Source organism: Lepidochelys kempii, chromosome 1 (genome assembly GCF_965140265.1).
Source record: "Lepidochelys kempii isolate rLepKem1 chromosome 1, rLepKem1.hap2, whole genome shotgun sequence".
In the NCBI taxonomy this organism is placed as follows: Eukaryota; Metazoa; Chordata; order Testudines; family Cheloniidae; genus Lepidochelys; species Lepidochelys kempii.
In genome coordinates this window covers 134,972,689-135,000,601 of record NC_133256.1, presented here as the reverse complement: position 1 = coordinate 135,000,601, position 27,913 = coordinate 134,972,689, and the positions used below count along the sequence as shown (strand labels likewise).

The window sequence follows — 27,913 nt, the reverse complement described above, 5'->3', positions numbered from 1 at the left end:
CTAACTTATGGAATCCAAAGTAATTCTAAATGGAGAATCATTATCTCCATGTTTCCAGTTGGGTCTCACAGGGATCTGTTTTTGGCCCAGCGCTACTCAATATCTTTATCAATGACCAGAAAGAAAACATAAAATCAATCTGGTAAAGTTTGCAGATAACACAAAAATTGGTGGAGTGGTAAATAATGATAAGGACATGTCAATTCCACATATCGATCAGGGTTGCATGGTAAGCCTGGGACTCTTGAACACAAGCTAAGCTACAACACGCTGACTCACCCTCTGCCAGGGCTGCAGCCAGACAGAGGTCTACTACCCATGGGCCACTTCCACACTCCCCTGCCAATGGTACCTGCTGGTCCGGTGAGGTAAGGTGATCGGCGGGGGCTTCAGTTGCCAGCAGAAGCTCTGCCAGGGTTGGGCCAGCCGGCAGTCCGGGCCAGCCATCTGTCTCCTGTAGGGTCGGGTCATCCAAGGGTTCGGGCCAGTCATCTGCTTCCTGTGCGGCTGGGTCGTCCAAGGGTCCAGGCAGTCCGGGCCAGTCATCTGCACTCTGCGGGTCTACTGCCACCTCCCAACGTGAGTGCTCAGGGGACGCGTCTGTCCCCTCCAGTGGCTGCGTCCTACTGAACTTCCAGGTCCCACCTTTATACTTCCAGCCCCACCCCTTGGCTTCTGGGGCAGAGCTAGGGGGTAGGGCTCCGCCCACAAAGGGGTGGAGCCACCCTCTGTGTCTGGGGAGGGCCAGTCCACCTCACTACACCTGGGTTATGCAGGAGGCCAGATTAGTTAGTCATCATGGTCCTTTTTGGTTTTAAAAATCTGTGAACACTGATATTTGAAAAACTCATTTTTAGGAGTGGTATAAAGAGACACACCCCTATTCACTGCCCATTGCCCTGTGTGCCCCTTATATAGACTAACAAACATTTCACAGTTCCATTTCTGGAAAAAAATGGTATTGGAGTGTTCCAAGACACCGTCTCCTAACATCAATCTAATATACCAAGCTAGAGACGGTGATTTTCACAGAACTGCATTGGCAGGGTCAACTAAAGCCTGTTGAAGAGAAGAGCCAGATTGTTTGTACTTGCACTGCCTCCTAGTTCTTGGGCTCAGAGAGACGAAGGAAGAAAAGGGGGAAGAACGAAAATCCAGAATGTCATTTTCTGTAAAAAAAACATTAAAAACTCTACGTCAGATTTGGTGATCGCTTTTACTTTGTCTGTGATTGATGGTGATGTCTTTAACAAAACCACCACATGTGCCATACTTTTGTGCAGTTTGTCCTAAGATTTGCTTTTTCACCAGTACAAAGACACAGTAGTGGCATTTCAGCTGTAGTCTATAACTCCGAGTGCCTTTGTTTTAATATAGAAGTCTGTCTGCACCTCTCAGCCACAGGCTTCCCCCATGGGGGTGCTAGCACTGACCAAAGCAGGGGAGCATGTTGTCCAGATGTAACCCATAGGATCCAGGATAGATATGGGATTCAGGCAATTCCCAGTGAAGAGGGAGCCAAACAGAGACTTGCAGGGAGCAGGAAGTGCTGGGAGGCTATCTAAATGTGGGATCTGGTCTTGGGAAGATCCAGTGCAGGAAGGAGGTAAGGAACCTGCAACCTATCTCCTCTGGGAGGAAATTATCTGTCTATGTACTTCTTAGCCAAAGCCGGGGGGAGAGGGGAGAAAGAACAGGGGCATTAGCATTAACATGTGACCCAAGGAGTTGAAAAGGCCTAAACCCAAAATGGTAGAAGGGATTATTTATGAAGCATTGCTAGATTATGTGAGACCCAAGCAACCTGCTTATGTAATGGAACCAGGATGACTTAATAGAGCACTCCTGGGGAAGAAGATGTTAATTGGCATGCCAGGAGAGGAAACTGACTCATGAAGCACCAGCATGCAGTAACCTTCTTCCCACCACACCTTCCCTCAGTAACCCCACCAAAATCACATCACAACCATACTCCTGACAGATTGGGGGTAAAAGAGATACAAGGCTCTATTTATGTTCACTTTTAATGACAACAGGCCCTCCGTTAGAGGCTAGCTGGATGGAAAGCTATTACATCTACTGCACATTTAGATTTTGAAGAAAGATGTAATTTTAGAGGGGGGTGATTTACAACTTTCCAATGCATAATAAATTTATCTCAATACTTTTACTGCAGCACCATCATTGCCAATGCCCTCCCATAATAATCTTAACATTTATGTCAAAGCAGTGAGGTTGTGCTGTAAAAACTTGCTGCAGTGTGATTCATCCCTTCATTATAGAATTGAGGAAATATTTATGTTGACTGTAGTCTGGTGTGGCAGCTTTTGGAGTTTAAGCAAAGGAAATAGAGTCACTATTTTATAATAAAACTGTAAATTAAAAAAAAAGAAAGACAAAATGTAGATGGACATTTCACAATAGAATATCATTTCAGCAGATTAAAGTTGTTGGGGCTCACATCTTACCTAAAAGCTTCAAACCTCCTGTGATGCACTTTAGCATACAGTATATATTTATACATCTAACTTAAATTCATATTTAACAAGTCAAATCCTTAGGATGTTCAGGGCAAAATTTTCAAACTTAGATATTTAAAGTTAAGCGCCTAAATCCTTACCTAAGTAAGGCTGACCTAATTGCTCCTGAGTACTTACTGCTCTAAATGACTGTTAGAATGTCCTCAGACTCCAGTGAGTATTGTTACACTCAATACATATTTTTAATATTTGGTTGGCTTTTACTACACAATAAGCATCTCTCTGTATTTAAACAGATACAGCTAGTTGCGACAATTCTTGAATTATATTTATTGAGGTGTAATACATAATCCATTGTACATAATGATATGCATTATAGTTGCTAGACTTAATATTTTAACAAAACAAAAGGTGTTTATTTAACATACAATTCCTCTATTAGGAAGCGACCATAGCCAAGGTAATTCCATGCTGCCAGCAGGGAGAGCTGTTAGCACTGGCTGCCATGAGAGCAGCACTACAGCTTTTCACTTGGATGGGCTCCACTGTACCATAGAGCTGCCTGAATAGAAAAGCTTTCCAAAAAGTTCTCTGGTACATACTGCTGGAGTGCAGAGAGTACTAGGAACATCGGTTCCGTGCTTGCTTCAGATAGTAATTTCCTTTAAAGCTTCCTCCCCTTTTGTTACAGCTTTATGTTTTCACATTTTATTATTAAAAAGGAGAGAGAGAGAGGGGAGTCATTAATCAGGAAGGGAAAAGAAGAATCTGCACTGAGCAGCAACAGAGAGTGCCCCATCCCCCTGAATGACAGCTGGGGGGAGGGGGGACGGGGAGGAAAGAGGCTTAAGAACTGATATCACAGACCTAGCATCATAAGAGTCATTCTGCTGAGTCTAAACCAAGAGATTTATTTTTGTTTTTTAATTCCACCAGAGTGTGTGTTTATAGAAAAAGAAACATATGAGTGTTGTGAGGCTCACCATCTCAGTGCCCCCCCTCGCAGCAAGACCTGGAATTGCAGCATTTTACCTCAGTTTCCCTACAACAATCTTTGATCCACTCCCACCCTAGAGGTGACCTGGCCCTCTAACCAAGCCAAGATTCCCTGGAGAAAGAGAGGCAGGCTGGCTTACCTGCAGAGGATTCTAGCAGTCTTGCCCAGGAAACTCCTCTTCCTCCTTTTAAGTCCCACACCCTGCACCAGTGGAATGGAGTAGATTAACTGAACAGGGCTGACCGGCCTAAAGCCTTTCAGCCCTTAAAGGAGCAGGCCACTCTGTTACAGAGAGCCTTTATACTTAAATGAGAGAGGCCCAAACAAAGTGAGGGCTGGCAGAGAGCACGAAGGAGTTTGGACAGAGTGGACATTCAGCACTGAGTAGAAAAGGCTGCTCCATTATTTGTTAATGGCGTAAATTAGAGTCTCTGAAATAAACAAAACATACACACAACTTTAGCTTCTAACTAAGAAAAAAAACACAGGTCAACCTAGTATCCAGTCACAGAGTAAAAACCCAGTATAACTATGTAGGCAGAAGAGTACCAGCAGATCAGTCAAGATGGACTGCTTACCTTGTGGCCAAATGGCAATGCTATAGGTGTGCAAAAATGTGTGTAAACAGAACACTTTTAAGTTTTAATATTCTCCAACAAACAGCTTCTCTCTTTGAGAAGATGACCTCCGTTACTGCATTTGTCTACTGACAGATGCTTGAATTCAGTGGAACTACTCAAATGTGTAAACCATTTGCGTGTTTGCAGAATCAGGGCCCAGAACTCCAGAATTTTATCCAAACTTTTCTGTAATGGCAGACCCAAGAAGTCCCAACTTTGGGAGATCAAAAACCAGAGCAGAGCTAGACCAATGCTGAGCACTCTGAAAATCCCACCTAGAATTTTTTTTTAAAAAGTTGTTTCTTGTTTACATTTGCAAATTCAAGAATAGTATTTTTTATTTTATTTGCAAAATAATAATAATAGCACCTAGGATCCCTTGTCATGGAACAAGACTAGGTTGTGTTAGCCGCTGTACAAGTACTGGACAAATTTTTTTTCCCTTCATCATTGCATTTCTAGTGTATGGACTTGCATTTTTAGTAAGTGGCTGCTATTCCTGTAATATTTGCAGTTAAAATACAAATATCACTACAGAAATCAAAATTCTCTTGTTTAAAGTATCCATTGCTTCACTTTGTGGATAACGAAATCAGCTCCTTTGGTCAACATTTCAGATCCAAAGCTTCCTGGTGGTAATGAAACAACAATTTATGGAAGCATATGTCCCTCCCACACCCCTGTTCCACTATTACCTGAACAGATATTCATTTTATTTTGGAGATCAACCAAACTTCTTACCACTTTCTGTGATCACAATTGATATTGAAAAGAAACCCTTCTTATTCTCCCCACCATCTACTCTACATTTCATGTAAAAATCTTCTTACCCAAGGAAATTGCTGATGCTGTTAAAAGCAGGAGAAATCAAACATATACCATTCCCTATGATGTTCAGTAAGCATTAATATGATCGCTTGGACAATAATTCAGCAAGGTGCTTAGTGCAGGCTTAACTTTAAGCACATCTCTATTTTGGAAAGTATTTAAGCAGGTGCTTAAATTTAATCAAATTAAGAGCTTTACTCTGGTGACAACAGATTAGGAAATGTTTGTAAAGCTTCTTCTATAGCTGGGAGTGAAACTGCCAAATCTGGATGCTATAACCTATCTGCAGGTAACTTCAAAAGTCATTTACGCTGCTAAGCAGACTATAAATTATATACTACCTATGGTTTGTGCTAGGTGTAAGTAGCTGACAATTACAACTCCTATACTAAAACTGAAACAATTTCCCTCGGTCAAGGTTCCTTCCCCACTCTGAACTCTAGGGTACAGATGTGGGGACCTTCATGAAAGACCCCCTAAGCTTATTCCTACCAGCTTAAGTTAAAAACTTTCCCAAGGTACAAACTTTGCCCTGTCCTTGAACAGTATGCTGCCACCACCAAGTGTTTTAAACAAAGAACAGGGAAAGAGACCACTTGGAGATATCTTCCCCCCAAGCCCTACACCACCTTTCCTAGGGAAGGCTTGATAATAATCCTCACCAATTGGTACAGGTGAGCACAGACCCAAACCCTTGGATCTTAAGAACAATGAAAAATCAATCAGGTTCTTAAAAGAAGAATTTTAATTAAAGAAAAAGTAAAAGAATCACCTCTGTAAAATCAGGATGGAAAATACATTACAGGGTAATCAGATTCAAAACATAGAGAATCCCTCTAGGCAAAACCTTAAGTTACAAAAAGACACAAAACCAGGAATATACATTCCCTCCAACACAGCTTATTTTACAAGCCTTTAAACACAAGAAAATCGAATCCATTTTCTAGCTAAATTACTTACTAATTTAACAAGAGTTGGAAGGCTTGCATTCCTGATCTGTTCCTGGCAAAAGCATCAACCAGACAGCCCAAACCCTTTGTCCCCCTCCTCCAGATTTGAAAGAATATTGTCCCCTCATTGGCCATTTTGGGTCAGGTGCCAGCAGGGTTACCTTAGCTTCTTAACTCTTTACAGGTGAAAGGATTTTGCCTCTGGCCAGGAGGGATTTTATAGCACTGTTTACAGAAAGGTGGTTATCCTTTCCTTTATATTTATGACTCCCTCAGTCAGGGATATTACCAGGGTTCTGATATAAAACAGTACTAAATATAATACTGCTACTAATAAATCTATTAAAACATTAACAGTGCAGTAAAGCAACTATCTCCGTTATTTTTGTTTTTTAAATAACTGTAAATATGTCTTGACATCAGCACATTCCTAAATACACAATGTTAAATTAAATGAGATTATTCAATGTTCCTTTCATGAGCTAACCACAAACATACATATAAATGCAAGCAGGGAACAGAGATAAGTCCTACAGAGGATGCATTAGCTAGCAACAAGGTACACTGAGTTAGGCCTGGATCCAAAAACGGTATTTAGACTTCTAACTTCCTTTGAAATCAGTGGAAGTTAGGAGCCTTACTTTTGAGGATCTGGGCCTTAATGTCTAATTCAGGCTAAGGGAATGTTTTCTGATCAAAGCATGAAATATTTGTACATAAGCAAAAGATATCCATGAAAATATTCTGCTTCTTTTAAAGAATAATAATCAAATAGCTTGTTAATAAACTATATAAAGGATTAGTCAATAAGCAAATATTTCCCATGCACATTGGTTGTAGAATGGAGGCATTATCAGCAGCTCTGTAGTTAACCCTGTGTGTAGATTTTCACTTCAAGCAGTTTCAGATGTTATGGGAAGAAAACAAATGTTTGTTACAAACATACTGACACCACAACTCTGAATACAGATGTAGGTCGTGGCTTTCAAAGGAGCCTATGGGAGTTTCGTGCCCAAATCCCTCTGAATGCCAATGAGATTTGGTTGTCTAATACTTTTAGGCTCCTTCAAAAATCCCAACCTTCATCTTTTGCAAAGTTGCTAGAAGAGCATTCAGCAGCACCAGCCAGGGGAAACCAAGAGGCCCCAGTCTGAATATATTTCAAGCACCCAGCACAAACTGGGCATGGGTGAGTTACAACCTTTGGTGCGGGCCTGGGGCCTTCCAGCTCCTTTCCCTGCCTGTGAGAGCAGGGGTCCCAGCGTTGTGAGGCGCCCAGGCCCAGCGCCTCTCTGGGGCTTGTTCCGTCCCACACCAGACAGGGGCAGCTGGAAGGCACCAGCACCGCCCACTCGAAATCTGCCCCGTGCAAAGGTGTGGGGGGGGGTGGCCTGGCTGGCGGGCTCCGCTCCCGCTGAGTGAGGGGGGGGGGGGGGGAGTGACCCCAATCTCCTGGCTGCTACACACAGGGGCTGGTGCCGCCGCTTGGGGAGGCGGCCCGGTGTCCCCTGACGCTTCTTCCTGGGCGAGCCCCCAAGGCGCCCGGGCAGGCGCGGGGAAGCGGGGACGGAGGACGCTGGTTGCGGCGCCCGCTCCGCTCTGCCCCGCCAGGGAGCGCCCCAGCCCAGGGGATCGGGAGCCGGCAAACCCCGCCCCCGGGCCCCGCTTCCCGCCGCGGCAGGAAGGAAGGAGGAAGGACGAGCGGGTCTCGGCGCCGGGGCTGCCCGCCCGGACCCACAGTACGTGCCGCGGGCCCCGCTCCACGTGGGGGTGCGGGCTGGGGGGGAGCCCCTGGTCGGGGCTGGCCCCAGGGCCAGGATCCAGACACCTGAGGCGGGTGGGGGAGCCCCCGGTTCCCAGCCGTGGCAGCCCATGTACCTGAGCCGCCTGGAAGAGGGGATCCCCGGAGCCGCCCCGGGGTGGTGGGGCAGTGGGAAGAAAACGGAGAAATCTCTCTCTGCCCCCCCCCTTCCACCCCGCCTGGGAACTCAGCTGGTGAATGGGGAGGGGGGCGGATACCTTGGGGTGTGAGGGAGACACCCCCCCCCGCGCCCCAAAACCATCCCGTGAACTGGGGTGAAGCGATGGCGTGGGGAGACCACCCACCCCTGTGTGAAGTGAGGGGGGGAAAGGGACCCCCCCGCCCCGCAAGCCCCTCTCCCTAAGGCAGGGGTGCTTGGGTGAGGAAGAAAGAGAGCCCACCACTTCCCACCCCCAAGTGATAACCGCGGCCCCCGTGCTGGGCTCCCCGTCGCAAGGTGGCTGCCCCAGCAATGCTCTGCAATACACCACCAGGGCCTTGCTGTGTTGGGTGCTGTGCAAACGTAGAGCACGAAAGATGGTTTGATGCAGTGTGGATGCACCAAATAGCCCTACTTAGTAAGCTTAAAACTGCTAGTAGTTAGTGGCCCGTGACCAGGATTCATCATCAGATTTGGTCCGCTGGTTGGATCACTGGCTTCCCCGGCCGGAGCCGGGTACTGAGGGGCAGCACGACAAGAACCGCTGATCTGTGCCCTCCAGTGCTAGGCACTGTACGCAAACGCACAATAGGAGATAGTGCCTGCTCCAAAGAGCTTAAACTACCTGTTTCCTCCTCATGTGCACACTACTTCCTACCATTGACCTGCCAATGCCCCAAGATAGGACAAAGACCCAAAATAAGGCATATTAGTGATAATTTATTGTTCACTATTACATTTTTTTTTAATATAGTTCAAATTGACCTTTCATTTTTTCCAAATCCAAAACCTGCATTTTCCCTATAAGCCACTCAAATGCACCAGGTATCCTGGATTTCAAAGCAACACCCTGTATTCTCAGATCCATATAAGACAGGGGTCCCCAAACTGTGGGGCACTCCTCCAGGGGGCACAGAGACACATTTGTGGGGGAAGGGGGCCTGGACCAACCCCAATGGGGGGATGGGGAGAGAGTGCTACCCAGCCCCTCTCTGCCCCCTACTCCAGTCCAGCCCCGCTCCCAGTCATGGCCCCACCTGCAATTCCGGCCCCAACTGCGGCTCCACTCCCAGCCATGGCCCCTAGCTCCCAACATGGCTCCACTCTCAGCTAAGGCCCCAGCTGTAAAGGTAGCGATATTAAAATGAACATAGGTGGTGATGCACAATGGTAATGCCCCTGGCTCCCACAATGCACAATGCCCCTGGCTCCCAGCACGGCTCCACTCTCAGCTAAGGCCCCAGCTGCAGCACAAGCCCTGCTTCTGCCCCCCCTCCCCCAACCATGCTTCCTGGGGAAGAGAGAGTTTGGGGACCACTGATATAGGAGTAGAGCCTTAGGCTCTTGGGACCTGGTGAACTGTGACTTTATACATGCTACTGCATGGTCTGCGTGGAGTTTTTGTACTGATTTAACTATTTCAGTGTGCGTTTGTGAGGCAAGGGGTTGATTTTCTACCAAAACAGTTAAATGAGTACAGTCTCTAGCCTGGCCACAATTATACCGTTATAATTTATTCCCCTTTCCTTACAGCAGTAAGCTGTACCTGCATAAGCACCTTATACCAGAATAACTGCATGCATATAAGATCGCTGTAACTATGCTGGCTGGATAACAGCCAGGTCCTAACCAGAGAACATTTTTTATATTTACCGACATCAAAAGTCAACCAGAGAACATCTTTAATATTTAGCGATATTCACAAACAGGAATGTAGTCTACAGGAGTTTTTGTTAAAGGGGTATACAGGTGTAATTAATTGGTTCTGTGTTGCACATCTGCATTTCTACAAGAATTATAACTGGGCCATGTTGATATTAAAATTAACATAGGTAGCGATGCACACTGGTAGTTAATCAGTAGCTGAGTGACAGAAAAGGCTGAATGGACTTTCTTTAAACATCCTCCTGCCCCCAGATTTTCTAGCACTAGAAATGTAAAATGATCATTTGAAAAATATAAGCTGTTGGTGCTACAACATGGCATTTTGTTCTTACCGAGTTCTTGGAATATGTACAAAACACTTACAGCAATTTCAGTATTGGTTCAAGTAAGTCATTGGTCGATCTGTTCCTTTATCCGACTGTCAGCATTACCAAATACTTAAAGATTTGGTGAAAAAAGTGGGGAAAAAATCATTCCTGACCCACACAAATGATTGATGTATTCCCTGAAATAAAAGTTGTAATGACTTACTTACTAGTTGTCTTATTTTGCAGAGCTACAAAAGTTAGTGTTGGTAAGATTCTCCAGTCCTCTCTAGTTTTATTTACTTCAGTGACTTTCTGTGACAGTAAATTCCACAGATTGACTGTGGGATCTGTGAAGAAGTATTTTAATTTGTTCTAATTCCTCCCCCTCTTAATTATATCATTTTCTATTTCTATGCAACAGTGTGAAAAGAAGTGACTGACTAGCTCTTGCTATGCTCTTCATAATTTTAAATAACTGAAAGTCCCCTCAATCTTTTTTTTTTCTTTCCTAAATAGTCCTGTTTCTTCAGGTCTTGCCATACTGAGCAGTAAGACTTTTGTTGACTGTAGGCCTTTTCAAGCTGTGCAATATATTTCAAGTGTGGTTACCAAAACTGTGTACAATACTCCACCAGGGGGCTGTGCTCTCATGGTGTACAATGTATCATCACATTTTCAAAATAGCAGGTTTCAGAGTAGCAGCCCTGTTAGTCTGTATTCGCAAAAGGAAAAGGAGTACTTGTGGCACCTTAGAGACTAACAAATTTATTTGAGCTCACGAAAGCTTATGCTCAGATAAATTTGTTAGTCTCTAAGGTGCCACAAGTCCTCCTTTTCTATTTTCAAAATAGAGCATTCCAGGATCCAATCCTACGGGATGGTAATCCGTCTCAATTTAACTTCAGTGGGACTGAGTGATGTACAACACTTTGTGGGATCAGACCCATAGTCAGTTATGGCTTTCTTCTTTCATCAGTATTTAATATAAATGGGGAATTATTATATGATTTGAAAGGTTAGGAAAGGAGATAAAACAATGTATCAGAAATGGACCGTTTGTCCTGTGTACAGTGCCTAGCACAATGGGGTCCTTATCCATGACTGGGACTCCTAGACGCTGTGGTAATACAAACCGATAATTATGTGGTTGTGGTTAAAAAGGGGGGGGGAGGGGATTTTCTGTGCCAAAGCCCTCGAAGCAAGAGAACATTTTAATACACAAAAAGGGACCAAGTATTCTTTGTCCAAGCATTTTATTGTTGCTGCCTGCAGCCTTAAAATCTTTTACTTTAGTCCGCAATCCTGCCAGATGGTCTCTGCCAGCAACTCCCCTATCCCTGCATTGAGACACATTCAGTGACACTCCATATGGGCACCAGGGTTTTCCTGCAGAGATCATTTGGCAAGACTGGGGCCTTAATTTTACTACCATGAGTAGTCCCATTGATTGGACTATTCACCGTAGTGAAGTTAAGCACATGTACAAGTGTTTGCAAGATTGGGACCTTAGCTTTAATGCCAGCATGCAAAATTCTGCCCATCCAATTGCCTGGGGATAGTCATTTTTGTATGAGCAAGTAAATTTTTTCATCATCATTATGGTAAGTGCGGGCAAGTAGATTTTTTTGCCTGGGCTAATACATTTTCTTGGTAATTTTACAATGATGATTCATACCTTTTTAGTAATTTCTTCATTCAAAAGTTAAGTGGTGTTTCCAGCGACATTAGACTATTTTCGGTTTGTGCAGCAACCTCCGTATTTTAACTTTTAGGAATTGAAAAAAGTAGAGCCAGAATTATTTTATTTATTTTCTGCTTCTTGAGTGATTTTGATAACCTATTGAATTTACTTTTGAAGAGCCATTTTGCTTTTTTGATTTCTTATTAACGATTTCTTTGTTGTTTGTATTATGGTGGTGCCCAGGATCAGGACTTTCCTGAGTTAGGAGTTATATTTCTATAAGGGTTCATAAATAATTTATGACAATTATTTTTTTTCTGTTTGCTAAAGTGTATATTTATTTCCTGTTCCGTAAGCTGATACATTTTAATGGATTTGTGAGGGCTTTTTCACCCCTCAAAAAGCTCTCTCTATGTGCTTCAGAATATGGTTTGTATTTTTTTGTCACTTATGGTATTAAAAACAAAGTCTCTTTATGTTAGGCTGTGAACCTGATTTTCGTTGATCCTTAAGGCAGTTCAGAGAATGGTTTGGTATGCAAAAGTCATAGGCAGACACAGAATTCTCGTGTGTGTAACTTCCCTAAACTACAGGCGGAAAATGAGAGAGGCAGCTACAATACAGTTTACATTTTAAATATGAGAAAGAGACCTTTCTGTTTACTCTAGTGACTTTGACAGTACCCAGATGTGCACATGAAAGAAATGAAAACTATATACACACATGCACGCACACACACGCACCCTATGAGAGAGAAACACAACTTTTAAAAAGATGATAGCATAGGAAAATGTTTTTTGAGATGAACAGAAAGGGGAAGCCCCGCCCATGTCTTTTATATATCTGTAGGCTCGTTATGCTGCAAGTCACTGCAATGTTTCATTAGTGACCTCCGCTCTTTCTTTCCCTCCTGCCTCTCTTGGCACGTTGGAAGGAAGACAATCAGTTCAGTCTCTTTGACAGTTTTGAACCTGATTCTGCTAACCTTTACTCATATGAGTAGGCCCATTGACTGAACTGGGACTACTCATGTATGTAAGGACTGTTTGCAGAAGGGTTGGTGAGTGAGGGGTTTGCATATTTGGGCTCTGTCTCCACTATACAAAGGGAGAGCGTTCAGCCTTTGTGCTGATTTGTGGTAGCTTCATGATTTGCATTTCTTTGGTGGTGTCAGGGTGGACTGCATTCAGATCTCTTTTCACTCAGCATTGCTGTCTTAAAGAGACAAATAGTTGCTGCTTCGTCAATAAAGTCATAAATAGGAGGCCAAATGCTGCTCCAACTGTCACCCTGGGCAGCCCCAGTGGGAAGAATTCTACTCCGTTATGCTGGTGTAATCTGGGTTAGCCCCAAAGAAGACAGTGGAATTACTGCTGTTTTACTTTCAGTCACACTGGTGTATCATTTGACCCACTAGTTGGATGGAGTAGCTTGGGAGTGTCAGTTAGTGGATTCTTTGGCCCACACTAATTTTTTTAAAGTGTGGGGAGGGGATGTTAATCTTTGTATCATTCCCCTCTGCTGCCCCTCCTGTCCCTTCAAATGAGAGTTTCTGGGTGATGACACTATGCGGAATGGGTGGTTTGGGTTTGCTCTTTTAAAATCTTGATATAATGAAATAGCTGTCCAATAGTCAGGGCATTTTCAAAATTCCCTTAAGTGGTTTGTGTTGGTAAATAACTTTGAAGATTAAAAGTGCAATGTATGTGGTAGGTGATAGTAATTTTAAACGGCAGCTTGTAATTGCAGATCTTCTTATGATCTGGTCCTTTCCAGTTTCCACTTTTGTACTTAACCTCCCCTCCTCTCTCCATTCAAGTACTTGATCACCACCTGAATTTGTCTGTGCTTCGTTTAGGTGAAGCAGTGTTGCAATCAGGGAAGCATAAAATGGGAGAAGACTAAGAGGAGATGGTTATACAAATAATTACAACATAGGATTAAAAATAAACAAAAATCTTACTACCTGAGTGAAATCAAAATGGTTTTAAAAATGCTTAACATAAAAGTTTTATAGGATTCCTTCTGCAAACACTACTGAGGGATAAAGTAAAGTCTTTCTCATTTAAGGTCATTCCTTAATGTCATTAATTTTGAAGATACCTAGAAGTAGAGGAAGCCACTATCATGTGGAGGATAAAAAAAAATGGGTAATGAGACCAAGTTTATTTATCTCTTCCTGCTTTCTAGGCTGCAGGGAGATGGGGGCACAGAAAGTGCTCTGCCCTTTGATCTTTTTGAGCCTTATATATTAATAATCTCAATATTTAAAAGTTCCATACTAAAACCAATTAGAATCAATGAATAAGAGGTTTCAAGTATTCTCTGATTACTCAAAATCCCTCATCTGTTGACTTGACTCTTATCTGTAGCTACTAGGGTTCACTAAAGATGCTTTGTGTATTTAACTATCTTTTTAAAAATTAAAAAATATTATTTTCTTTTCTAGTTTACGTTGATCATTGGAGCAAACTCCACAGGTGATGGTAAGCATTCTTTACTTCTACTGTGTATCTGAGAGTATGGGCAATGCACACTTTGTATGTTAACTGCATATACAAGCAAATTGTATTGAACTGTCAGCACATAGTTAAAAGAATTGTATTTTAAATTGCATTCAAAGTAAAATTTATTTATTAAAATAATTGTTTGATTGGTCTCCTCAGAGAAGAATCTAGAGACATATAACAGGAAAATCTGCTGATCACTCTTCTTAGATTTATAGCTTTTATACGGTTGAGAAAAACTCCTCTGTATTTCCATTTATACAACAGCTGAAAAAACACAGACATACAGCTATATTCCATAGTTAGCCTTTAAAGTGTTCCTTTTCCTTCTTCATCCCAATCTAAAACATCCCCTTAATTTTTTTTCAACAGATGGATTTTAAAAATTCAAAGAAAGAGTGAGGTTTTCTACAGTCACTTTTTTTCCCCTTCCAAACACAGAAGTATTTGGATAAGCACCAAAATCACAATTCTATCTACATGAAGTGGCCCTTTGTATTCCTCTCCCCCTAAATTAACATCTGGGGCTAGTCAGATAGACAAATCAGCCAGCTGTATTCCAAAGTTTTCAGTGAGGTCATCACCAAGGCCCATTTTAGAAACATTTTAGTTAAAAGAACTGAAGATATTTTTTGTATTTTAAAAAGAAATGTTGTCATCTTGGAGAATACATAGAATATATGAAACTTTCCTTTTTTGTCAAGCTGTATTAACTGCTCTACTGATGTTTCCAAACTTGATGTTTAATTAATTCAGTGGGAAAAATTAAACAAAGTGCTCCAGAACTAACTATGTGAAATGGGAGTTGCAACTTCTCAGATTTGACCACAGAATTTTCTGGTCTTGACTATACTTTGAAGAACTAGAGTCAGTGTGACATTCTCATTTAATGAAAGCAAAGTAAAAACCTTAAATATCCTGGTTTTTACAAGTTCATTTTCCTTCTTATAAATAAATAAATACATCCTTGCAACAGGGCCAGATTCTCCTCTTACACCAGCATAAATTGGCAATAAATCCCCTGAAGTCAGTGGAGTTTCACCAGCCCAATTGAAGTGCATGAGGAGCATCTGGCTCATAAAGTCTTAGCCAAAAAGACAGATATTTTGTTATGCATTTCCATAAAAATTAATTTGGTGGCTGTTTCTTAAAATCACTTGTATGACACCATAGATTTGTATAAACAGACGAGACACAATCCCTGACTCACTGTTTAAGTGAAATAAGGGGAAAAAAAAAGTTTATTAGCTTGAGACTTTGTTCTTGTAACTACTTAAACATAACCTTAAAATTATGTTGTCAGTGTTTTTAAGCCCCTTTTGGAGGGGCGGGGTGCAGGAAGGGAGGTTGGTTTTGGGGAAGGGGTGGTAAGACTTTAGCTATGAAGTGTCGCTAAACCAAATTCATAAAATTTGATTTTTTTAAAAAAATCATTCTTGGTGATTTAGGATGTTAATAATACAGGTAAAAAAGTATGATTTTTTTATCTTGACAGTATCCCTGAAAAAGAAAAGATGACCTTCCACATTTAAGTCTAAAATAGTCCAAATGTTTGGCATAAAAAATAGATCAAGTAAAACTCTCCCTCCCCAGAGACGCACAAAATATCTACACCAAGGACATGCATTATGGGAGGAACATCAGACTTTATACTAAATTTATTGGCTTTTTTCAGTTTAAGACAGACACGTGTTGTTGCATCATCGATATCCAAATTAATTAAGTGAGACCAACTTGTTTTTAAATCCAACATCACTTTCCATGCGTTCAGAGCCCTTACTCAGAAGCTCTACCCCAAGGACAGACAGTGGGCAAACACCACCCCAAGAGTGATTTAGCTTTCCATTATCCCTGACCTTTCTCCAACACTACCCATGTGTAGCCAAATTAGTAGGGATGGGGAACCTATTGCAATCTTTTTCTATACAGAATTTACTTTACTATATAGGGCTGCTGCACTCTTATAGAGTTATGTGGCTGGAATAGAGCCATGGGTAAACTGTTGTCAGGCAAACAAACATTTTTAAAAACAGTTGTTGCTGTTTTACAACTTGTTCAGATTTATAACTGGAAAGAGATATTTTAGTTTACTTAAGTCAACGAACTTTATTACCCTTTTTCAGATTATAGCTGCTGATGAATAGAGAAGTGAGATTTATTAGCAGCACAGCACTTTGCTACGCACGCTGTGGGGGTTAATTGGGACCTTGACTAAGGTGTGATTGAGACGTGACTAAGTTGCCATCTGATCTCTACCACTGAAATTATTATGGCAAGGAGATAGGGTAAATGCATTACTATATGAAATAGGTGCCTTTATTTAGTACAGAGGAATTTCAGAAGCATTACCCTCTGCCTGTTAACATGAAGCTTGTGTATTCATAGTATGAGGCTTATCCCACACGCACTTTGAAGTAATCAAACCTCATTCAGCTCAGCTTTCACCTGTGTAGTATATGAATTCACGTGAATTTATTTGCATTAGTAAGTGTTGAGTATTTATATCCACACAGGCTCGGTTTGCATTAGTACATTTCAACATGTTGCCCCAAAGGAGTGGCTTCCACTGTAATAATAGCGCTTTGGGGTAAAGCTTTGATGCAGTCATTCTCGTTACTTTCTTCCTTGGTGACTAGTAGAGTGAGCAACATGATCTATTTTTGTATGTATAGTATGTTCACGCTTCAAGCACTTGTCATTTTTCCTCCAAAATACATGGATTTTGCTATCATAGGAAGTAAAGCATTTGGAATGAAAAAGCTTTTCAATTCTAGGAGTTGCCTCAACACTGTCTCTCCCCTCTGCTCCCACTTTTTTAAGGAGGACTCACTGCACGAAGACTCTCACCCATGGTATAATCAACAAGTATATGCAAGATACTGGAAGCATTACAACCAAGCCATGCACTGGATGTACAAGCACAAAAATGCCTACAGGAAAGCCATGGAGTCCTTTCATCATCTGTCATGGTATCCATCCAAAACCTTTCCTACAGGCCGTTACTCGGATTGGGATGGAGGCAACCCATCGGATGCTGACGACTATTCTACCTACACTCCAAACAGCAGAGCACGTTACCCTTCCTGGCCCCAGCAATACCCAGATGCCCACTGCAGTACCAGAGTGACCAAGAATATGGGCAGGGATTCTGAAATGGAGAAGGATTCTGAGTCTGAAGAGGAGATAGAATGCGATCTGAGCAACATGGAGATCACAGAAGAGCTCCGCCAGTATTTTGCACAGACAGAGGCGCACAGGCAGGAGTTACGTAAGTTCAGGCCTTGTTTGTATTATATACTTTCCATCTGAGGCTGTAATGAATATGTCCTTAATGCAACATTAGGGTGTTGCAATATAATACACAAGAGTAATGGGCACTAGAAGTAAATGAACCAGTGAAAATACTTGTGGTTTTTCTACCTAGAGAGAATGAGTATGAATGCTTTGGAGAATAGAAGTAGCATGTATTTGTTCAGGAGAAAATGCTTTGTTTAGAGCAATTCTGGGGGAAATTGAGGAATCTGTAGCATTAAGATAGGTAGTGAAAAATCTCTATCTTTTTCCTCAGTAAAACAGGTAGTACCAATATTTTAATTATAAACTTTTTTCTATAAAAATGATCCTTTGAGTCATTTCCAACTTTCCATTACTCTGTCCCTACTATTGTTCTGGTTTATCCTACAAATACCCAAGTGCTGAAAAATTTTTGCATTGACATCCAATACTTCCTTTAAAAACCAAAAGATTTTTTTAACATTTCAAAATTCTTAATCAATTGATGCTCACATTTTAAATTAAAGCTTAAGTCAGCTGAGTTAAAAAAAAATGAATATGTCAATATTCTCAAAAATCTGGGCTTCTTAAGGTTAAATTTAGTAAAATCCTAGATTCCTGAGAGGTCCAGCCCAAAGGAAATTCCTAGCTATGTTGTTTAATGCTGGAGGAAGCTGCAATGTACTCTTTTAAGATGGAGTAGCCATTTGCTTTATTTTTCTTTGGCTCACCAAACAGTAAAAATTCCAAGACCTGTCTTCCCCCTCGGTACCCTTCAGTGTTGTACAGGAAATATTTTTTTCTTTCACATTCAAAGCCTCAAGCCCAGCTCTGGGAAAATAGTAGGGGGATATTAGCCAAAAAAATCAGTAGGGGAGTTTTTGCAAGTCTCAGTCCTTGGAGATCTCCAAGTCATCTTTATCTCTGTGAAATCCTTTTAAAAAAACAAAGTGTCTTGTTGTCCTGATTTATAGTTTATTGCATAGACAAATAAAGTTTATACACAAGTTTATAATCTGTTTTGAGGAAACAATGTGAAAAACATCATTTTCCCCATGTTCTTTGCATGGGAAATATCCAGCATAAATGCTTAATAGAATGAGCTTTCATTGTAATTATGCTATCCTTTCTCTGGGCATTAAGGAGGGAGAGAGGAGGGAAATAATTTGAAAAAAGTGTAATCAACAAGTAGGAATTTTTTATAAATTACATTCTGCTATTTAAATCCTTAGAGTCAAGAATATCTGGAATGCTGAAACACACAGGCTTAAGTGTACACATACAATCAATAGCAAAATCAGAAAGGCTAAGGCACACAATGAGTTATACCTAGCAAGAAATACAAATGGCAATAAGAAGAGGTTCTTTAAAGACATTAGGAGCAAGAGAAAGACAAAGGAAAGTGTAGGTCCTCTACTTAGCCAGAGAAGGAGAGCTAATAGGTAATGACATCAAGAAGACTGAGGTGTTTAATGCCTATTTTACTTCAGTCTTCATTAAAAAGGTTATTAGTGATAAAATACTCAACACAATTCACATTTAATAACAACGGAGAAAGAACCCAAGCTACATTAGACAAAGAGGAGATTAAAGAATATGTATGTAAATTAGATGTTTTCAAGTTGGCAGGGCCTGATAAAATTCATCCAAGGGTACTTAAGGAACTAGCTGAAGCACTCTAGGACCTTACCCATCCTCAGTGGTTCTGAGAGGACTGAAGAAGGGGAAACATAGTACCTATTTTTAAAAAGTGAAACAAAGAGGACCTGGGGAGTTATATACCAGTCAGTCTAACGTCAATACTTGGAAAGATTCAGGAACAAATTATTAAACAATCAATAGCCAGGATGCAATTGTGAAGAACAAAGCATGCCAAGCCACCCTAATTTCCTTCTTTGACAGGGTTACTGGTCTAGTGGATGCGGGGGAAAAGCAGTAGATGTGTAAGTAAGTAAAGGGCTTAATCTTGATCTTAGTAAGGCTTTTGACACAATCATGACATTCTCATAAGCAAATTAGGGAAATGTAAATCTAAATGAAATAACTGAGGTGGGTGCACAACTGGTTGAAAGACTGTACTCAAAAAGGAGATATCAGTAGTACACTGTCAAACTGGGAGGGTGTATCTAGTGGGGTCCTGTAAGGGTCAGACCTGGGTTCAATACTACTACATATTTTCATTAATGACTTGGATAATGGAGTGAGTATTATAAAATTTGTGGATGATGCCAAACTGGGAGGGGCTGCAAGCACTTTGAAGGACAGAATTAGAATTCGAAAGGACTTTGACAAATTAGAGAAATGGTCTGAAATCAACAAAATGAAATTCAGTAAAGACAAATGCAAGGTATACTATGTTTAGGAAAGCAAAATCAAATGGACAACTACAAAATGAGGAATAACTGACTAATAGTACTGCTGAAAAGAATTTGGGGATTATATTGGATCACAAATTGCATGTGAGTCAACAGGGTGATGCAGTTGCAAAAAAGGGTAATATTATTCTGGGGTGTATTAACAGGAGTGTCGTGTATTTAAGACACAGGAGGTAATTGTGCCGCTCTGCTTGGCACTGGTGAGGCCTCAGCAGAGTACTGTGTCCAATTCTGGGCACCATAATTTAGGAAACCTGGACAAATCAGATAGAGTCCAAAAGAGAGCCCAAAAAATGAGAAATATGACCTATGAGAAAAAGTTTTAAGTAACTGGGTATGATTAGTTTTGAGAAAAGAGGACTGAGGGGGGGGAACCTGATAACCGTCTTCAAATATATTAAGGGCTGTTATAAAGAGGACAGTGATCAATTGTTCTCCAGGGTAACAAACCTTGTGGATAAGGGGGGGAAGCAGTATATGTGGTATATCTTGACTTTAGGAAGGCTTTTGATACTGTCTCACATGACCTTTTCATAAACAAACTAGGGAAATACAAAGATGGAGCTACTATAAGGTGGGTGCATAACTAGTTGGAAAACCGTTCCCAGAGAGTAGTTATCAGTGGTTCACAGTCAAGCTGGAAGGGCATATCAAGTGGGGTCCCACTGGGATCAGTTCTGGGTCCAGTTCTGTTGAATATCTTAGTCAATGATTTAGATAATGGCATAGAGAGTACACTTGCAACCCCTCCATCTTGGTATCATCAAACTGGGATGATACGAAGCTGGGAGGGCTTGCAAGTGCTTTGGATGATAGGATTAAAATTAAAATGATCTGGACAAACTGGAGAAATGGTCTGAAGTAAATAGGATGAAATTCAATAAGGACAAATGCAAACTACTCCACTTAGGGAAGAACAATCAGTTGCACACATACAAAATTGGAAGGAGTACTGCAGAAAGGGATCTGGGGGTCATAGTGAGGATTACGAGTTAAATATGAGTCAACGGTGTTACACTGTTGCAAAAAAAAGCAAATATCATTCCCAGATGTATTAGTAGGAGTGTTGTAAGCAAGACCAGAGAAATAATTCTTCTGCTCTACTCTGTGCTAATTAGTCCTCAACTGGAGTGTTGTGTCCAGTTCTGGGCGCAACAGTTCAGAAAAGATGTGGACAAATCGGAGAAAATCCAGAGAAGAGCAACAAAAATGATTAAAGGTCTAAAAAACATGACCTATGAGGGAGGGTTGAAAAAAATTGTGTTTGTTTAGTCTGAAGAAGAGAAGACTATGGGAGGATATGATAACAGTTTTCAAGTACATAAAAGGTTGTTACAAGGTGAAGGGAGAAGAATTGTTCTCCTTAATGTCTGGGGATAGAACAAGAAGCAATGGGCTTAAATAGCAGCAAGGGCAGTTTAGGTTGGACATTAGGAAAAACTTCTTAACTGGTTCTGTGGTCTTAACTTGACCTTCCCTGGTCACTTCCAGTCCTATGTTTCTGTGATTCAGGGTAATACACTGCTCAAGGAAAATAACATTAGCAACATAATGAAGCTCAGAATAGCGCTTGATGTGCAACCTGTACTCGTGTGAGTTCTGCTGTGGCAGAAGCAGGCCTCTGTCGAAGATCTTAATCTGAAGAGAGAAAACACTTCGAGAACTACAACTAAGACCATTTAGAAATGCAGAACATTTTCCTTTTGTTAATTTTTTTCATGCATGGTGGGTATTTGAGGATTGTTATGATTAAAGCAAAGGCCTGGTACTCAGGAGATCTGGGTTCAGTTATTGGCTCTGCCACAGACTTTGCTATGTGACCTTGGGCAAGTTATTTAATATCTCTGTGCCTCAGTTATAAGCAGGAGGAAGGCCTCTTGGTGAAGGCCTATAGCTCTGAGTTGGGACACCAGGGCTTCTATTCCTGGCTGTAGCACGGACTTATTGGGACACCTTGGTGAGACACTGAGGTCCTGATTGTGCTCTCACACTAGTTTTGGCAGGTGTAATTCTATTCAGTTCAGTGAAGTTATTCTTGATTTAGTATGGTGCAAGTGAAAGCAAAATTAGGCTCTTCTGTGTGACCTCAGATTCCTCATCTGTAAAGTGCAGATAATGATGATTACCTGCTTCATAGAAATATTGAAGCTAAATTAATAAAGTACTACATATTTATAAATTGTTCCCACAGCCTCAGATGAAAGATGCTATTTAAGTGCAAACTTTTATTATTAATTCAGAAAATACATTATCTGTACATTCAGGAATAACTGCTTCTGATCAATAAATAAATAAAATAGGTTTTTATAAATTCTGTTGGAGTTGCTCAAAAAAAGAAAGTAGCTACGCAGAGGGAGGGGAAAATATTATGTTCTCTACTGTGTGCTGTAAATGAGTAGTGGTGAGCTCTGTTGAGACCATGTGGGTGGTGAAAGATACAGTGCTGCTATGTTTAATTATATAGAGCTATTGATTTTCCTGAGTACTGTTTTTAAGCCAGATGAAATTTATAGAGGGTTCATGAAGCTGAACTCTGTCATGACACTATCTTGTTCTGTCTTTCATCCTTGAAGCTGTATTGATCCTCAAGGAAAGGTAGACGAGGCACATAAAAGTGATCACATTATCTGCCTTGTATATATCCTCTCTCCGGTATTTTTCTCTTTGTAATCCATCACAGCCCAACATGGTTCTGGCCTGGTAGCCTCGTGACCATGGAGGGAGCTCAAGATCAATATCTTATCTGCCATAAGAGTACATAGTGCTACACACCATAGTTTGTGCTGAACAATTAACAAATCCACACCCCAAGAAATTAACAATCCCGTTGGCCTGCTAAACCCAGGGTTGTGAGTTCAATCCTTGAGGGGGCCATTTAGGGATCTGGGGCAAAAATTGGGGATTGGTCCTGCTTTGAGCAGGGGGTTGGACTAGATGACCTCCTGAGGTCCCTTCCAACCCTGATATTCTATGATTCTATGATTCTATGAAATCAGAATAAACAGACATGGTGTTTTATGGGTGTTGAGGCAAGCATGCTTTACAGAGAAGGGAGGGTTTAGACTTGTTTTCTTTTGAATGATTATAGTGCAAGAACTTGACGTATGTTAATTGGGATTTTATTCCAGACATATACTATTGGGTGGGACGCAGAAAGTCATGGAATCAGGAGTGGGCATAGAAGACAAATGGGGCAATGAGGAGAGGACATGGTTGGAGATTAAGGAACATGAGATAATGCTGGCAAGAAGGGTGAATAGACAAATTTATCTCCCATCTTACCCTGCTGCTGCTATTTCATTGATTGTTACTATATTTACATACAAAAACACATTAAAAGAATGTTGTTTATTTCATTTTCAAGCACTCAAAAGTTACTAAATACTTTACAACTGTAACTCCACTCCCTTGTGTGTATGCATATGGCGGTCTTTATTCTGTGATCACATACTGTTTTTCCCCAGGATCCTGCCTCATTCAGTGCAAAGGATGGTCTAAACTTAAACCCCTTTTATTTTAAAAGCATCCTCCTTTAATGGCAGACCATTACATTACTACAGATCATTGAGGTTAACAGGAAGGTTCACAATGACTTCACTTAAGAGAATCTTGCAGACTGTAGTGTGTGGGAGGAGAAGGATGGAGATGTGCAATGCCTTGAAGGTGAGGACAGGGAGCTTGAACATTATATGAAAAGAGGGATAAAAATTCAGGGTGGGGAGAGATGAAATGTCAGAATGATGGGAGAGGATGGTGACTGTAAGTGCAGTATTTTGGAAAGACAGGGAAAGTGAATAATAAGGAGGTGGGGGAAGAAAAAGCTGCAGTTAAAGTAGGCAGGTTATGTTTGGTCAGTGAAGGCTCCTAAAGCTACGTGTATCCCAGTACACTCATATGTGTCAACACTAGTTTGCCACAGTACTATTCTTTATAGCCATATATCCGTGAAAGTGAAAAAAAAGAAAATAACAGAGCTTGTTTTTAAGATGTTATGCTTTTTTTTTCTCCTCCCAGGAACCACTACCGACTTCAAGAACCTATAGGCTACTAAAGTCTTTTTGTGTTCTGGCAGTGTGCATTGCAGTAACTCTTTACTTTTACACTAAAGCCTTTGAAACTGGCAAACTCTGAATCTCGCTGTCTGATGGAACACTTCAGTAGGGACAGAGTTTTTTCTTTACAAAGACCTCTCTTTTAAAACACCTCCTTTTCTTTCCTAGAGTTCTGCTCGAGTGCTCTCCAGCTCTTCGTATTCTCTTTGTGATCACGTAATCAATACGTATATTACAGCTGAGGTGTATGTTCCTAAACTACCCCTAACTAATTCTGAGAGCAAAATTTAACTGACATAATCTCACGAATCAGTTACATTATCACACGAATCACATACTGTAGTTATAGTATGAACACAACTGTGCTGTTAACCTACTTCACACTGTCCTTCCCTACACCCATCACTTGCCCACTCCTCTCTATCTAGCAATGAATTATAAGAAAACTTCCTTTCATTACGTTCAGAATTTGTGTAGTTATTTAACTATTATTCCCTTTTTTAATTATTATGATGATGATGATTTTATTATTATTTTATTTTATTGGGCTATGCCGGCTATTCTGTTTGGTTCCCTGCGGAACTGGTGATTCCATTAAGCCAGTGGTCACCAGCCGATTGTTGAACTGCTCCTTACTACTGTCGAGGCTTCATGAGCCATGGGAGCAAGGGGTAGGCTGGGGTAGGTGCGACCGCGAGCTGCTGCCGGCTGGGAGAGCAGCCTGAGGCAGAAGCCTCCAGCTCGCATGATATTCCAGGCAGGACTGAATCTCCATGAGATGAAACTTAAAGAATAGAATAACCTGGAGTCTCTGGATTCCATTTGGTGCTCTAAAAGGAGAACAGCCATGTCTGTTCAGGTGTCCCTGATCGACCTCACCGAGGTCTGCCAGGAGCACCCAGGAGATGTATGACGGCTATCCGTCCTACTGCACCATCTGCCACAAAGGCAAGGAGCTGCTGCTGTGTAGCAATGCAGTACCGTGTCTGCCAGCAGCACGCAGGAGACGTATGGTGACGGTGAGCTGAGCGGGCTCCATGCTTGCCGTGGTATGGCGTTTACACGGATAACCCAGGAAAAAAGGCACGAAATGATTGTCTGCTGTTGCTTTCCCGGAGGGAGGGAGGAAGGAGGGCCTGACGACATGTACCCAAAACACCCGCGACAATGTTTTTGCCCCATCAGGCATTGGGAGCTTAACCCAGAATTCCAATGGGCAGCAGAGACTACAGGAACTATGGGATAGCTACCCACAGTGCACCACTCTTTTTAAGTCAATGCTAGCCACAGTAGTGAGGACGCACTCCACTGACTTAATGCGCTAAGTGTGGACACACACAATTGACTGTATAAAATCGGTTTCTAAAAATCCACTTCTACAAAATCGACCTAATTTCATAGTGTAGACAAGGCCCAAGAGCCTGTGGATGTGAAAGACACTTCCCGGGAATGGGGAGAGTGACAAACCGTGAGTACTTCCAGCTGGAGGAGGGAGGGATTGTCTGTGTGGGACTGTGGAGTACTAGGGGATTGTATCTGAATAGCCCAGTGGGGAGCCTAGAATTCTGTTTTCCTCTAGAGCTAGTTCTGGCACTGGACTCTGCTACACTAGCAATTTTCTGAAGTTAGTCCTGCTTATTTGCTTATTCTGCTGGCATCTGCAGCTGCTCTTACTGGCTCCCATGCTCTCCTTTACATTCTTTTCCCCTCCAGGGGAGCCTGGGAGAGCAGCTGCAGCTGCTGGGGAAAGAACTGGTAAGACCCTGCTGACAAGAGCAGCTCTAGAGGAAAGCCATGTCTCCTGCTCCTCTGGTGGCTCTTCAGAAGTAGTCACCTTATTGCCTTGAATACTTATTCAGCTCTCTATGTGCTCCTCTCCCCAGACTGTGTGTTTGTTGCCTGCCCTGTAACCTGCTGTGGTTGGATACCCTTACTTTGCAGGAGAACTGTCTGGCATTTCTGGTCTCCAAAATCAGTGCACCTCGGCTGGAATTCTGATGGTCAGTTCTTTGCCCTTTCCCTGATGAGTCCTGCAGGAGTGTACCTCAGCAGAGCCCCACGCACTGTCTCTTACCGGGAAGTGGAAGCAGGGACCTGGAAACAACGAATAGCTAATAATCTATTAAAATAAGAATTATTTACTATAACCCCTTTTGCATGGGAGATGGGGGAGGAACTATTACAGTAGCTATTTCTATGAGAACTTTTAAAAGTGTTGTGGTATAAAACAGTAGGATAAATAAAGCAGGGTGAAGGACCAACATTTTAATGAGATATAAATAAGGTCCATAGTTTCTGCAATTCCCTGGTCACAGAATTGGCCACATAATCTACCACCTGTCCCAGAATATGGCTGCACAATATCTAAAGTTTCATTTTTAAAAGATTAATTTTCTAGTTCTTATGGTAGGGATTGGCAACCTTTGGCCCGCAGCCTGTCAGGTAAGCCCCCTGGCAGGCCAGGCCAGTTTGTTTACCTTCCGCGTCCACAGGTTCAGCCGATCGCAGCTCCTACTGGCCGTGGTTCACCATCCCAGGCCAATGGGGCCTGCGGGAAGCGGCGTGGGCCAAAGGATGTGCTGGCCGCCACTTCCCGCAGCCCCCGTTGGCCTGGAGCAGTGAACCGCGGCCAGTGGGAGCTGCGATTGGCTGAACCTGCAGACGCGTAAGGTAAACAAAGCGGCCTGGCCCGCCAGGGGGCTTACCCTGGCGGGCTGCGAGCCAAAGGTTGCTGATCCCTGCCTTCTGGTTACAAAGAAAACCTTCCAAATGCGTAGCTCTGAGAGGTGTCAACTGCTCCCATTCACTTTAATGGGTGTTAATGTGCAAACTTAGTAATGACCATTTAAATGTCAGCATCTTTCACTATTTCTCTGAACATGTTAGCAAGCATCCCAATCCGGATAACAACGCTCTATGCATTGTTGTTAGAGGCAATCAGGGGAAATGGAGCTGAGAGGTCGAGTGCTGCTGCCCCCACCCCCTTCCAAAATTGTCACCTACTAAGCTGCTCAAAAGAGAGAGTGAAAGAGAAGGGGAGAGAGTAAGGATGGTTAGGGTGCTGCTCACCTCAAACTTGAAAGACTGGGTTCAATTCTGTGCTCTGCTATGCACATCCAGGGTGACTTTGGGAAAGTCACTTAGGCTATGGCTACACTACGGCCACCCCCCTGAGTAGCATAACTTATGCCAACATAAGCGCCGGTGTGGACAGTGCTCTCCCGCCAACATAGTTACCACCACTCACGGGGGGCTGGAGTAAGTAAACTGCTGGGAGAGCTCTCTCCTGTTGGCTTAGAGCAGCTACACTAGAGAGCTTACGGTGGCATGTCTGCATCAGTGCAGCTGCGAAGCCGCAAGCTCTCTCATGTAGCCATAGCCTTAGTCTTTCTGTGCCTGCAAAATGGAGATAATAGCTCTCCCCTATTTCATAGGGTTGTTCTGAAGATATGTATGTTAGTGATTGTGAGGTATTCAAATACTGCAGAGATGGGGGCTATATAAAGTACTGAAAATAGATTGGAGCATCCCCTCCCCAGTTCCACAATTCTCATTTGCCTCCTGAGTGCCAAAATCCCCTGTGCTGCTGCCAAAGTCTTCCCTGATTTTTGAAAGTGTTGTCAATATAAAATTCTGCAACATGTTGAAAATATGGCAGAAGTGTAAAATGAAAAATAAATTTTGAACTGAGATTTGTATTGAAATTAATATTAGAGTAAATAACACAGGGTGCTAGAGAATCACTCTCCTGATTCTGTGATTGCTCATATTTAATTCAGTAAAAACCTCCTAGTTTTGATTTCACTTGGAGCTACTGCAGAAATGTCACAGCACCAGAAAATTCAGCACTACTTTGCCACTGAAATCAACTACAGAATTTAGGTCCTCAAAGTGTGTTTTAACACTGTTGTCCCCAAGTATCAGTACGCCAACCTTCTGATATTCTCTCCCACTGCATAGTCCTTGCAGATTGCCTTCCTTTTCAGCAGCTGGAGACAGAGCTGTGGAGGAGACTAGAGCACCAGTAATAGTAGATTATTTGCTCAAAGCCTCATCAGTTGTGATTGTTTTCACCTTACTATGCCAGAGTTTTGGTACAGTATAGCTAAGTAATCATTTTCTTCTCTTATGACAGCATTGGTGAAGTCTACACCTGTGGAACTGTTCAGTGGGGGGTTTTAATTGTAAAGGACTTTTTTTTTTTTTAACTGCAAAG

The 27,913-nt window shown here is 42.0% G+C and overlaps 1 protein-coding gene across 1 annotated transcript in view; it reads left to right on the top strand.

The window, feature by feature from the left end:
* Positions 1-7,562: 7,562 nt before the first annotated feature.
* GEMIN8 (gem nuclear organelle associated protein 8) overlaps positions 7,563-27,913 on the top strand; it is a 35,487-nt gene continuing 15,136 nt past the window's right edge. The window contains exons 1-3 of the mRNA XM_073355337.1: positions 7,563-7,614; positions 13,940-13,976; positions 16,818-17,265. Of these exons, the coding sequence (XP_073211438.1) occupies positions 13,974-13,976; positions 16,818-17,265 (451 nt within the window). The 5' untranslated portion in view covers positions 7,563-7,614; positions 13,940-13,973. The remainder of the gene's footprint in view (positions 7,615-13,939; positions 13,977-16,817; positions 17,266-27,913) is intronic.